Source organism: Carassius auratus, unplaced genomic scaffold, assembly GCF_003368295.1.
Source record: "Carassius auratus strain Wakin unplaced genomic scaffold, ASM336829v1 scaf_tig00033718, whole genome shotgun sequence".
Lineage (NCBI taxonomy): Eukaryota > Metazoa > Chordata > Actinopteri > Cypriniformes > Cyprinidae > Carassius > Carassius auratus.
Window position 1 is genome coordinate 8707 of NW_020526100.1, and position 14252 is coordinate 22958.

General features: G+C 38.3%; 2 protein-coding genes across 5 annotated transcripts; one reads left to right on the forward strand and one right to left on the reverse strand.

Moving 5' to 3' along the window:
- Positions 1-933: 933 nt before the first annotated feature.
- LOC113081304 (uncharacterized) lies at positions 934-8554 on the forward strand. 2 transcript variants are annotated; one of them, XM_026253381.1, is made up of 7 exons: positions 937-1820; positions 2051-2344; positions 3865-3903; positions 3982-4233; positions 4749-4850; positions 5001-5237; positions 6036-8554. In XM_026253381.1, exons 1-7 carry the CDS (start codon positions 1733-1735, stop codon positions 7382-7384), a joined length of 2361 nt encoding a protein of 786 aa, XP_026109166.1. In that variant the 5' UTR covers positions 937-1732; the 3' UTR covers positions 7385-8554. The 2 variants fall into 2 exon arrangements, with proteins under 2 accessions (XP_026109165.1, XP_026109166.1); XM_026253380.1 differs by having other exon boundaries at positions 934-1820; positions 3865-4233.
- LOC113081305 (spindle and centriole-associated protein 1-like) lies at positions 8417-13956 on the reverse strand. 3 transcript variants are annotated; one of them, XM_026253383.1, is made up of 18 exons: positions 13863-13956; positions 13435-13550; positions 13306-13353; positions 13081-13227; positions 12821-12923; positions 12601-12719; positions 12447-12529; positions 12266-12372; positions 12027-12146; positions 11461-11726; positions 11250-11381; positions 11026-11149; positions 10772-10885; positions 10191-10537; positions 9504-9687; positions 9333-9414; positions 9087-9150; positions 8417-8973 (listed from the first exon to the last, which is right to left on the reverse strand). In XM_026253383.1, exons 2-18 carry the CDS (start codon positions 13525-13527, stop codon positions 8920-8922), a joined length of 2187 nt encoding a protein of 728 aa, XP_026109168.1. In that variant the 5' UTR covers positions 13528-13550; positions 13863-13956; the 3' UTR covers positions 8417-8919. The 3 variants fall into 3 exon arrangements, with proteins under 3 accessions (XP_026109168.1, XP_026109169.1, XP_026109167.1); XM_026253384.1 differs by having other exon boundaries at positions 9333-9411; positions 13435-13527; positions 13863-13946; XM_026253382.1 differs by having other exon boundaries at positions 13435-13527; positions 13863-13946.
- Between the last annotated feature and the right edge of the window lie 296 nt (positions 13957-14252).

Sequence of the window (14252 nt, forward strand, 5' to 3'; positions counted from 1 at the left end):
CCTGTGTATGAACGGTTTCTGTGACGACCCCTAACCTGGCATTTTGCACCTCTATTCCCGACCACTTTATGAGAGCACACAGTTACTTTGTTCAATATTTACTCCTCCTCATATCCTTCAGATTCCCCCTCCCTTATAAAAACCACTTGGAGATATTACATAAGTGGCCCTCAGTGTAAACTGTGGAATATTAAACTGGAAGAGGAAATAGGTGCATACAATCAAAATTCCTTACATTTCTATAGCACATTTACTGGCAGTTTCATTTAAAGTGATTTACAGAGAGTAGAGAACTCCTCTCATTCACCACCAGGAGTTTGTGTAATGTCTCATTTGAAGTAAGGTGGGTTTTGTATCCATCACCACTACCATCAACATAAGTAATCTGTAGGTGTCACTGTAAAGGCAGCTCTATTTAAGTTATACATACATATATATATACATATACATACATATACACATATATACACACACACACACACACACACACACACACATATATATATATATATATATATATATATACACACACACACACATACATACACACACACATAGCACACATAGTTTTAGTCATTTTAGTACTTAAAGTTAAACCTTTTTTTCTGTTTCAGTAACATTTTTTAAGATTTTCATCTAATATTTACATTTATTTCAATTCATTTAAATAATTTTTGATACTTTCAGTTTAGATAATAAAAACACTGATGCAAGTGAATAGCTGCTCACTAAAAAAAATTGTATTTCAAATATACAATATACACAAATTATTTTCTCTAGCAGTGATATTTTATATTGGTAAACTGCCACCTGTGTTTTACATGCTATACATTTATTATAGTTTATTAATCTCACAATAGATTTTAGCCTTAACAATTTTTTGTTTGTTGGTTTATATATTTTTTTTTTATTACTGTAAAATTAGCCCTGGTCTCTCCAACATAATGAAGTATGATAAGAGACTGGATGCCATTATAGTCTTTATCAGGGTATGTAATAAGTCTTAAGACTCTTGAATTAAGGCTTAATAATAAGACTCTTAATAAGACTTTTGACTTAAGACTCTTCTTGTAATAAGACTCTCGACTTAAGGTATGTAATAAGATGAAGAGGCCGTAATATATACATCTCATGTGACTTGAAAACCTCACACAACATACACACAAAAAAATGAATTCAGGTGTTCTGCAGGGCTCTGTGCTCACCTCACAAACAAAGACTCAAAAGACCTCAAAAGCTATCTTCCAGCCTTTGCAAAAGACATTTCGCTTAAGATTTTACCACTATATGAAGAGTTTACTGGTTTCATTTTATAACTCACATAGGTGGCGGGCACAAGAGGTCACGCCCATATTTTTAAATCACAGTTTTAATCCTGAGACTTTATATTTAATCACATATTCAGACTTTCCTCTCAAACTTAATCTTGTATAACCATGGGAATTGAGGTTTTAGCTTTTATCAATATGAAACTTTGTTGACTCAGACTTGAAGCTTTCACGGGTAGCTCACCACTTCCAGGAAGTGGTACACTGAGGAACTGCTTGAGACGCTTTATTACAAACATTGGCATTTAGCCTATGCACAAAACTCAAGTATAAGTAAGTATATCGTTTTTTTTTACATTAAGTGACTTTGTCATCGTCGATTCGCGCGAGTCTCCGCGCGTCAGGATTTGGATAAAGTGAACTGACATGAATGAATCGCGTGAGATCAAAACTGAAACGTTTGAATGAACGCGCCACAGTTTGACGATAAGTATGAATTATTTCCATGTAATATTGTGATGGCTTCCTCAACCGAGAAACCCCGCATTTCAGGTAAGCTATCCATCTGTCAGAAAAAGTGCAAAACTGTTACTCAACATTTGCTGTCGAATCATATTTAGACATGTAATTGTATTTTTTAATTTGGCTCATATTTTGGTCCATAAACTTAACCCTAACCTGATTCACTGGAGAACGTTTAATTCGAATTGACAGGAAACAGTTTTTAAATCTGAGTGTTACTGGAGTGAAACCTGGCTCATCTTCCCCCACTCTCTCTTTAGGAGCAGAGGAGAAGCAGACTGTGAAGGCCCGGCTCCTGTCTTCACAGATGCTCCTGGTGGATGCTCTTTATCACTTGAGCCCTCTGCTAGACTGTGTTATATCTGCAGGTCTGCTCTCTAGAGAAAACTGTTATGAAATTGAAGCTGAACGAACGCCACCCAACAAAGTCCGAAAGCTTCTAGAGATTATTGATGCTCAGATGGATGAAAGTGGAGCCTCTAGTTTCATGGAGTGTCTGAGAAAATGCAAGAAACATTACCCGCGTCTACGAACCTGGTTAACCTCAGAGGAAGGTATGATATGACTAAAGTTGCATTGTGTCTTAAAACTAGTGCTGTCAATCGATTAAAAAAAATTAACTAATTAATCGCACAATTTTTTAAAATTAATCGCGATTAATCGCGATTAATCGCAAATAAAAGACTGAAACTTTTTGGATATGTAAATGTAAAATGTAAATAATTAATGTAAACTCAAGACAAAGAAACTATTTAAATTCAAAATATGATTGTTTATTGGAATTTTTGTTTAACTTGTAACACAGATTTTCTCATGTAAACAACATACCTGCAATAAACCATCAATATCCTCCAAATTAACTGTTGGCTTGAAAGCCATATTTATTACAGAAATAAAAACACAGGCATGTAAGTAGCATTTGAATTTCAAAACAATCAATGCCAATAAAAAACTAAAATGATTTCCATGTTGAATTCTAAGTGGACTGCAAAAAAATTCCAAAGTATAGTCATTGCCAGTGCTTTAAGTGGGCTGGTATGCACTCAGTACCGCCACTTCCAAATATAGCTCTTGAGCGTACCGCCACCTCTCCGTGCGCCCAGAACGTGCTTGTAGCGTATCGGTACGCTCATTTGGACATCTGTTTTAATAGAGGTTTTAATCTTTTAATCTTCACAATGCAAGCTTCCTAATTCATCCCACCCAGAGCAGAAACTACATTACCCATTCACCCTTAAGTTATACAAGTGAATAGCGCATGTGTCGCTTTTCCCACTGTTAAGTGTCAACAACTCAACGTGGCCGGAGAAGGTGTGTGAAACTCGTTGTGAGTTATACTAAAGTCGTCCTGCAGCCCCCGCTGGCTGCTCATTGGCTGCAGCATCTTTTTTCTAAGTTCTAAAAAAATACCGTAGACGGCAAGGCACAAATTTAGATATTCATTTATCTAATTAATCTATAGCCTATGCACAAAGACAATATGATCTTTTTGTCCCCTTTTTGTTTTAAAGCTTGATGAAGAGAGAGAGCGCAAGTTGCTGCAGCTGAGGAGGACAGTGATGCACGCGCACAGGAGTGATTGACAGTTCGCGGCACTGTGTACAAAAAATACTCCGCTACACAATTATTTCTTTATTTTCGTTTAAGCTTATTAACGTTAGCGTTACAGAAAGGTCTGATTTACGCACTGTTACAGTCATTGTTTTTTTTTGTTTTTTAAACAATGACATTTGAGTTCATGATTTTAATGTTGCTGTTTCTTGTGGCAGACTAAATGAAGAGCAATGTTTCTTGTGGCAGACTGAAGAGTAATCCGGCAGAGTTTTATACTGAAACTTTCCATCTAAAAGTCCTTCCTTGGTCTTATCCATATTTCTTTGCACGTTGAACACACATAGGCCACAACTGGAAATAAAAAAAAACTGCAACCGCGTTAATTGCGTTATTTTTTTTTAACGCGTTAAATATTTCAAATTAATCGAATGCGTTAACGCGCTAATTTTGACAGCACTACTTAAAACATAAATGCAGTAGAGTGGCGTTAATACTAAAACATTTTGTGCTCTCATATTAGATCACTTCCAACCAACAGGCATTACGCAAGGTCCAACAGGTAATACCGTCTCAGCGTTTTCACGTTTACTTAATGTAATTGTCTGCCAGCCCTCACCATTTTCTTGTCTCCATGCAGAACGTCAACTACAGGTGCAGTTTAATGTTTTGTGCTCACGCTTGGGCTGTTCTGTTCTGCCGGTCTCCTTCGATCTCTTCTCCAGAGCCATTCTGACTCAGCTGGAGCTGGAGAAAATCCAAGCAATACTCATCCCAACACAGCAAGCACAAACCCTGCTGTCCATCTGCCTGAAGAAAGGAGAAAAAGCATGCAAGAGCTTTTACACAGCGCTAAAGAATGAAGACGAGCAGCTAGCTGAGGAACTTAATGGTCAGCTGAACTTTTCTAACTGAAAAACTACTACTGGTCAAATATTTGGAATAATTAAGATTTTTAAATGTTTTTGTCTCTTTTGCTCAAGACAGCATTTATTTGATTAAAAAAATAGCAGTATTATAAAAATAATATTATGATATATTATTACAACTTCAAGTAACTGATTCCATTATATTATTTCAAATGTCATTTTCTGTAAAGGCAAAGCTGAATTTTCAGCTTTTTTCATAAATCTTCACACTCTAATCTGCCAATTATTATTATTAGTATAAATTTTTTTATGATTCTTTGATGTTTAGTGAACAGTAATTAAAATATCTGTCAGTTTGATTAATTTTAATGCCTCTTTCCTGAGTAAAAGTATTAATTTTTCTTTCTTTTTTTTTCTCTAACTTTTTATGGTAATCAGTTTCAGCAAAAATATTACCACAGAAAAATAATCATCAGTTAGAACTCTAAAATTGTTCCAGCCAGGAATTCAGCTTCTTTACAGTCTTCTCAATTTTCAGTGAAATGTTTGGTGGAAGACCTTGATAAAAAGCCTGAAAGCAGCATTGTGCCGATAGCAGTGGAGGAAACCAGAGGTCACTTGATGGCTTTCCCTCTGTCAGGTGACTCCCATTTATTATACTCATTTTGTTGAAAAATATGAGAAGGACTGTAGAAATATTTATGGCTGGTAAATTAGCTTTTTGTTAATTATTTTTTATTTCCTGAATTCCTAGAACTGATGTTGTCCTTGTTGATCTTGTTTCCATCAGGAGGCCTGCAGCAGGTCATGACTCGACTGGGCTTGACTGTGGGGGATGAGATTAGGTTTAATGTCTGTGAGGTTGGTGTGGCTGTAGGTTTGCCGCGTCGGACTGTCAGAGAGTATTTTCTGGAAGGGGTTGGCATTGAAGACTCGGCCCAGCTGGAGGCTCTAGTGTCCCTGTATATAGAGAAGACAAAGGATGCTGAGAGACTACTGAGCAGAGTGGCAGAACTCAGCCCTCGATGTAAGTGAAGGCCAGTCCATCTCAGTCTTCACCTACGATTCTGTTTAACAAGTTAAATAAAGCAAATAACTATTAACTTTTTCAACTGTAAATCGATTTCCAATAGTGCTGCTTTAACAGAACGGTTACATTTCTGCATTAATTAAAAGTATTTCATTTAAATGTAACATTTTTAACTGCTTATTAATAGATGATTAAGCTTGGATGAATCAAGTCTTGTGATGTTACCAGTAAGTAGAAATATATACTTTATATAAAACAAAATAGACTTGTTACCTTATGGGGGCTAGTATTATTTGAAAAAACATTTAATTCATACTTTTATTCAGCAAAAAAGCCTTAAATGAATACATTAATACATTTATGATGTCAATAGGTTTCTATTTCAAATAAATGCTGATCTTTAGAATAGTTTTTTCATCAAATAATCCTGAAAGATGTATCATAGAAACGGTCCACACAATTGTTTCATATATATATATATATATATATATATATATATATATATATATATATATATATGTTAAAGTATTAAGAAGTATTATTATAAAGTATTTATTTAAATTAAATACTTCACAGTATTACAGTTTTTGTTTTACTGTATTTTAGATCGAATGCTGCTTGGAGAGTAGAAGCATCTTTCAAAAATATATATAAAAAAATAAAAATATATATATATATACCAACTCAAACTTTTGAACAGTACAAAGAAATTGTGATAATTAAGATTTTACATTCACATCTATTCAAGAAAACGATAAGTAAAGCCAATATGATGTATCTGGTTGTCATCTGTAGGGGTCCAGCTTTCAGAGAGGGGGTGCCTGCTGTTGAGACTGCTGCAAAAAGCCGAGACTCTTCTCCGCAGCGGTATCCACAGTCACCGGCACGGCTGGGACCACCTTCACGATCAGGACCAATTACGCAGCTGGGACCACCTGTGTCCTGAAGACTGCACAGATCAGCGCACCGTGTGGGCCATCTTCAGCTTTCTGGTGTGGGACTGCATGGCAGAGGTTCTGGAAGAGCCGGAGGCGAAGCCTAGCGGAGGCATACTAGGCATGATCGAGCAGCTGAGCGCCAGCGGCAGAGTGGAGGCCGCTTTGTTGCAGGAAGTGGAGCAGTGCTGGACCGAAGGGGATGCAGAGAGTCTGCTGCAGAGTGTCAGAGTTCTTGCTCAGGTGCTAAGAGACCTTCATCCCCTCCAGGAAGGCCTCCAGCTGTCCTCTTCAGTTGAAGGCTTGTTTTCCTGCAGGCCCAGCAGGCTACACCGGGTCACTTCCTTCCAGGGCGTCTCTGCGCGGGTCATCCGTAGAGCTCTAAGCAGCATGGTTCCATCCTCCTCAGACCAGGACACAACTCCTCTTGCTAGACAGCACATGGAGGCATGCGTTCGTATCGCACGTCTCCTAGATGTCGTGCAGCCCAAACGAACCACCGTTGACTTTTCAAATGCGCCCACTGCTACGGTCATCCAGCATGTGCAGTCTGTCTTATCAAATCCTGCTTTTAACTCTGAAGCCTTTGACGCGGGAGTTCGCCATCGCTTGCTTTCAGTGTTGGAGTTCAATCCTGCACAGCTGGGATTGGGCTCTCTCATGCAGCTCCACCAGGAGACCCTATCCGAATTCCAAACATACTTACAACTCGGCGAGCACCACAACTTCCAGTTTATTCTCGAATCGGTACGGATACTCGGAACGGCAAAGCTGTTTTCTGTCAGCAGGGTTCATGGGCCTGTCGCCATTGACAATGGTGTGGAGGAGGTCATTCGTTTTATCACGTCAGAACCCACTTCATTCCTTGTACGATTGCACTGTCTTTGTTATGAAGAGGGAAGGGGGCGCTTCAAGGTGTGCACGCCGCGTTGTGCATGTATGTATCTGCTCAAAGCAGAAGGGTTGCGTGACATGCAGTGGTGCGGTGGCAATGTTTTGGCTGAGATGGATGGGAAAGTGTGGGTTAGAGAGGGAGAAAGTAATGGCTGGGATGAGCTACAGACGTTGGCTCAGAGACACTCTGCTCAGCTCAAGGATGAAGGATGCTGCTTCAAGGTCAAGACCTCAGGGTTGGAGTGTGAGGTCAAATTTATATACAGGAGTGGAAGGCTATGGGCTACACCACATAGGGATTGTGAAGTAGATTAAAGTACAGGTAGTTGAAACGATGCTGCAGTGACAAATGGTAGCTGTACAAATTGAAATTGGGTATTGAAATGGAAACACGCCAATTTCACAAAAACTGCCAAATATCGTTTTTATGTTTTACGTTTTTATGCTTGCATGAGGCAATACAAAAAAAATTGTATTTTGCAAAACTGTAATGGAAACAGTTTTTCTGTATTTACAGGTCACCTGGTGTAAAAAAAAAAAAAAAAAGTCACATGATCATTCTTTAATGTAGTATAATCTCCAAGAAACACCTCAAAAGTGGCCGCTCTCAAGTAAAAAGGGCTTTCCTTGCCATTAATGCATAATATACCCTTATTATGGCCAAGAAACGGTCACCAGAGCTGATCATGGCCACTCTAATCATGTGAGTCTGTGCTTGTGTTTATACCAGGTGCGTCACAGCAAGCTACCCACAATGCTTCGCAAAAGATACACGCCTACTTCTCCTTTGATTAAACCTAAGCCTAGTGTAAGGTAGTGTACAGTACCTACCTAAACCAGCTAGTGTCACATGCTGGATTTCATTTAAAAGTATTTTAAAGTTTTGTCCCTCAAATTTTTATCATCTTACAGTACAAAAAGTATTGAGAAAAATCCCTCTCTCCCTCTTTCTCTCTCTATTTAAATACACACACATCATGGCCACAGATTAAAAATTTGCTCTCTTGGTTTAGATAAATCACAGCAAATAAATGAGAATTTTTTTCCCACCATTTTACTAAAAAGAGAGAACAAATTCTTAACTCTTTGCTACAATAAATACATTTTTGTTTGCATTTTAAGTGCAGGGCTCCATAAAATAGAAAAAGAGCAAGTACATTAAATACCACAAATTTGAAATTAAAGTGTGAAAAATTATATTTGTGCAGTATTGTGCTCAATATACTAAAGCATACTGAGGTTTTATTATTTGCATATCATATCAACTCTTGTTTGGTGATTTACATGGTACTGTGCTATTGAAAAAGTTAGGAATTATTTACAGAACACTTTATTAGCATGTCAGTGTTACAAACTGAACATTGTTTGAACATTTATTGTAGTTATGAAATGTTAATTCCAACTGTTTTACATTTTCGGCTGTTTTGCTTTTTCACTTCTGAAAATCGGAAAACAATGCATATAATAAAAGTTATCTAAAAAAAACCTGCAATTAAGCATTTAATTAAACTTTATTGTGGAATTATACATTTCTTAAAAAAATCTAAGAACTGATACGTTAATCAGTTAATCAGTATGCCTACATGCACGCTGACATTTAAAATACTTCATATGAAGATTCAAGTAAATGTCATAGAAAGTAAAACTGTGAAGTTATCTATTGTTTATCAGTGTAATCTGGCCATACCAACACCTCCCACATAATTCTCATGGTTTGTTACGCAGACATTACACAGGTAAGCTGCAGTAAGGATGTTTGATCAGACCACAATAGGGACGTCAAATGTATTGGAATAATATTGTGCATGGAAATATGATGTTATTTATAGACCATATTTCTTGAGCTCAAGTCATTTGACATGAGCTGACAATGCAAACCAGCCTTCTCTTTTCAGCTTGTCCACCTGTCAGAAATAAAATACAAAGTATCTGAAGTTTTAGATAATCTAAGTATCAATATTAAGTTTTAGAAACTACGTATGATGTTTATATGTGCAATAAAAATGATATTTCATACTTGATTGTCAAGCCTCGGGATTTCCACACTATCCAAACTTTGTGGTGAGACTCTTCCAGTTGACCTGAGAAAAATGTAATTAAATAAACATAAAAAATATTACTTAGCTAAAACTAAAATGAAATTTTACACAGATTTGAAAAATGCCTTATAATTATACTATCACAGTTGGATTGAAGAGTCAAGTCTAATGAGTTTCGGTTCATATCTTATAAACAAATCTGTTCTTGGCTTTTTATAACTCACCTCCGACTACTTGCACTGGATTGAGGTGAATGGTTTCTCTCAGGAAGTGTCAAAAATTGCTCTGGAGTTAACCCTCTAACTGCTTGAAAACATGAACAGTCACCATATATGAGTTACTCTTAATTCTGAAGGATCAGAGAGGATGTAAGCACTATTTAAAGGGACACACACCTGTGTGAGTGCTGCTGGAGTGAGGAGGTACAGGGGAAATGGCAGGAGAAACTCTGAGAGAGGCGCTCTGTTTCTGTTGTTCAATGAGCTCTAGTAGTCTAGCTCTTGCCTCAGCGCTCTGGCGGTTCAGCTCCTGCAGTTTTTGTTCAATCTCTATCGCTGAGGATCTCTCTACAGAAATAGGCTGAAGAAAAAAATATGTAGATGTAAGAAACTGCTGAATCCAAACTCAATGTGTATTGTGGAAGCCTGTTTCTACCTCAGAGTAAAAAATATGTAATTGTGGTGGAAAACATAAAAAGTCTTAATTGAGAAATATAGTTGTAACTGAGAGATACACGATTATGAGAAACTCACAAGTCTCACAAATGAGACAAGCTACGGTTAAACGTTTGTGGTGAATATGATTAAAAATAATAATCAACACGTGATATTAACCAGAAGACAACCAAATCAGCATATTAGAATGACTTCTTTCTTCACAGGAATAAACAACACTTTCAAATATATTAAAATAGAAAATAATGTGGTTTTTACTATTTTTGATCAAATAAATGCAGCCTTGAGCATTACGGATGAGTCTTTTAAAAAACAAAGGCATGACTATAGAAAATAAAATATTGAACATTGAAAAGCAGTTGTGAGGAACTGCAGACTACTTTACCCCAATCCACAGTATGAACTAACCTGCTGTGTGTGCGGTGGCTCTGTAGCGGGCGACACTTGTCTAACTACAGAACTGGCTGTGGAAGGCCGGTCTGCGCTCGGCACCCTCGACACTGAAGCTCCAGCTGGAGACGGACGGTGCTGCCCCAACTGAGCCCGGATGGCTGCGTTCTGACGTGTCAGTTCGGCGATCTCCCCTAACATGGCATCTTGAGAGAGATCGTCCAGCAGAGGAGTGGGCCGTGGTAGGCTAGCGAAGGAGGAAGGAGAGATGGAGATGTCAAAGTCCTCCAGTGAACCCTGACTTCCCCTTTCTGCACAGGAGCCACTGTAGTGCAGCGGGGGTGCGTGTGAATGTGGACGACATGCTGGGAGAAGTAACAAAATACTGTTGAGTCATACTTGCATTGATTGATTCAATTAGATTTAGCAAGCTTTCAAAAGAGAGAAAAGAAGTGACTTCCTAAGAAGTTTATCATCCTCCAAAATGTTGCATCTGGATTATAAAAAGAACAGCAGTGATGCTTGTCTTAGTGTTAAGCTCTCAACACTACTAGGTGTAAGCTGACAGAATGAGGGATCTTTCTACACTTCAGACTGACCTGCGGGAGGCAGACCATCTCTCTGACGAGGAGGAGAGAGCAGCACGGCTGCAGTCACAAAGTCCTGTTTCTGTTGATCCTTTTCAGTCCAGCCAGACTCCAGATTTCTGCTTCCTACAGAACACAACACAATCTTCTTAATCACTGTGCTGCTACAGGTTTAAATACATACCCAAGACAACCAATCCTGATCACATTACATACAACTCATTTACAGTTGCGTAATCTGTGGATCTACAGTCTGTGGTAGTTACTTTGAGCTGCATTATCTGTGATTTCCTCTGTTTTGTGTGGTTCTGCAGATTCTGGTCTTCCCACCACCAGGGCTACAGCATCTAGACGCCGCTCTAGGTCCGATATCTGCTGCTGCAGCCTTTCCTGCATCAAAACAAAAACAAACACCATCAAAAAAGGACATATGAATGGACACACTTCTAAATGACATCTGGATAATGTTTCTGAAGGCTAAATAGTTCACCTGCAGGTTGGCGCTCTCTTCCCTCAGTGTCAGTGACTCTACAGTCAGGGCGTCGATCAAAGCTCTCTGCTCCTTCACCTCCTCCTCTAGTCGTCTTCTCTCCTGTGCCTCCCTCAGAGCCTCCTCTTCTTTCTGTGCAAGTGATGAGGAAGTGACTCATTTGACCAATTTTTGTTAAAGAATCATTTGGATTTCACTTATTTGCCCTCACTTTTCTAATATGACTGGCTAGACGTCCAAGTGTTGCCACTAGAGCCACAGAGAAGCCGGTGAGGCCTGGTCTCTGTTGTTGTGGTCTAGCATCTGGTGAAGGATTCTGGTGGTCTAGAGAGTCCAGCTCAGCGTCCACTTGCTCAAGCATGCCCTGCAGAAGCTCCAGACTGGACTGGTTTCCTGTCGTAGAGTTTAACCCTGAGCCGTTAAGGCCAGAGGTATGTCCGGAGCGCCCCCTACTGGCTTGAACTGAACTTCTAAAACCTGAGAAAAAAAGAAAAAACAGGTATTACCATTTATTCTACGTAATTTATGCCTGAATACACACACACACACACCTGAATATGTGAATTCAGCTGCATTAATATTATTTTTAATGTTTATTTATAAATTTATATAAAATCTATATATTATTTATTATATTGTTAATATTTGATAAAAAAAAATTAAAAAGATAATGCTGTGAACTATAATTACAAATAAAATAAAACTAAAAAATTAAAATAAGTATTAATACGTTATGGTATAAAATACTAAAAGCAGTGTCTGGTAATAGTGTTCAACCTGGCTGAGAGGAAGCAGGCTCTGGGTTCAGAACCTGGTTGACTACTGAGGACGATTGGTTTACATCAGGATAATTCTGTCTGGAATTTAAACGCTGTACAGCCACCGTGGCGTTGAGGGCTGGGCAAAAGCAGCATAGATATTGAGAGGAGAAAGAAAGAAAGACAGACAAAAAAGGTTTAACAGATTAATCTTGACATTAACCTGCAATGACATAAAGAAGCTCATGCCTTAACTACCTGCCCGATCTTCTCTGATTCTAGTATTACAAGGTGTCTTGGGTAGCTCTTGCTCCGGATGATCTGAGGTCCATGGAAAGGACTTTGACCTACATTTATTTCTTTTTCTGAAAACAAGCATTTAAAAAATTACTTTCTTAAGACAACTGAAATGCATTAGAAGTTGAAGAAAAATGAACACCTGTGCATCACAGAGCTCAGGTGCACCGGGGCACCCTGGACTTCATCATGTTCCTCTTCATACTCCTCCAACTCATTCAGGGCCTGCAAAAGACTTTATTATTCTAGGTTTTATTACAGAGTAAGAGCTGTAGGTGGTGCTTGCGTGTGAGTACCTGCTGATCCATCATAGTCTGGCTGAGCAATGACAGCTGGGTTGGAGGATCAGGTTTTTGAAGGACAGGAAGCTCCGAGTCAGAATCACAGTCAGGTGCCACAGTAATGGTGGGGAATCCTAAAAAACACTCGTTTATGAGCTTTCACAAGTACATTTACATAAGACTTGTTTGACCAGATAATAGCCACATTAGTTTATACTGCACAAGAATTAAATACCTGTGCGTCGACGGGGTGCATCACCAAACAGGTCTTTCACCTCAGCCAAAGCTCTGTCAGAACGTGCAATGACATCCTGCAACTGACACTGATCTGAAAACAACTAAAAAAAAAAAAAAAAGATTCTCACTAGCCTTTTTGTTATCTGGTCTGATTTGATATCTAATGTATCTAAACTTTTTGAGTATCATATTTGATATACAAGGCTTTATGTCTCTATAGTATGATAAAATGGAACTCTGTCTGTAATTCATTTGCACCTCTCTGATGATGTTGAGTCGGGCTCTATCAAGTCCTGGAGGACTGGGGGGCTGGTTTTTCCTCCGTCTGCGTGTTAGAGCCTTTTCTTTTAATTCCCACTGCGCCACGACCCTGTTCTGAGATCTGTGCATCTCATGACGTCGAGCCTGAGAGATCAATGCATGGAGAAAAATATATAATCAATAAATTCTTTAAAAAAAAAACTTTCATAGTAAACCCCTTACCAGTTCCTCCGGTGTTGCTTTATGCACTGAAAGATCATGGACTGTGCTCTAAAATAAAAGGAAAATTGAAATAAGTCATCCCCTCCAGAAAAATTATTTAAAGTAATTGGTTGCATGACGGGTTCTCACCACCCATTCTTTCTTTGGTGCAGACACCTTCCTGCTTCGCACCGGTCTTTTACCCGCTCCATAGTAAGGACGGTTCGTCCGCATTAAAGACATCTGTTAACAGACACAGGTGACACCTAGAAACAAACAATACACTGCTGGACAAAAAAATACACCGCTAACGATAAAGTTTGCACTTGAACAGGACGAGTTTTCTGTATGTGCAGAACAGAAAGCATTTTGACAGTCATTGTAAATTAACATATCGTTTCGACTTGTGAAGCGTATCTTTTAATTTATATAACGTTAACGTTATGTGCTAAAATTCAAACACATGCTTACCAACTAATCAAGTTATACACAATGACCGACAGATTGGCTTAGTACTGACACAAAGATATACGTATTTTCCCTAAAACTGATATAAGAACAACGGACTAAGATTTTACCGTTTGTTTTTGTTGCCGTTGTAGTAACAGGAAGCGTTGATCCGGACAAATTTAAAAGCACCGCTACAATGCGTTCCAAAATAAAAGTCCAACTGTTCTGTGACAAAAAAAAAATCCTAATCGTTTTCCAGTGTAATAACCCTCAAGATGGGAATGACTTAAAATGCTATAGATACTAAATATTAATAAAATAAACATTTTCTTTGTTAGGTGTGCTTTTAGTTTTATTACTTGTTTCACAAAGAAACCCCAAATATTTTGTTTATATCCACCAGAGTGCGCTGTCTACTTACAGTTACGTTGTGGAACAACAGAGTGCTTTGTTATAGTTCTGCATGATTGTCTTTGACTAGATTTGTCTCGAAGAGAAACGGTCTTCTTGTGTACAAA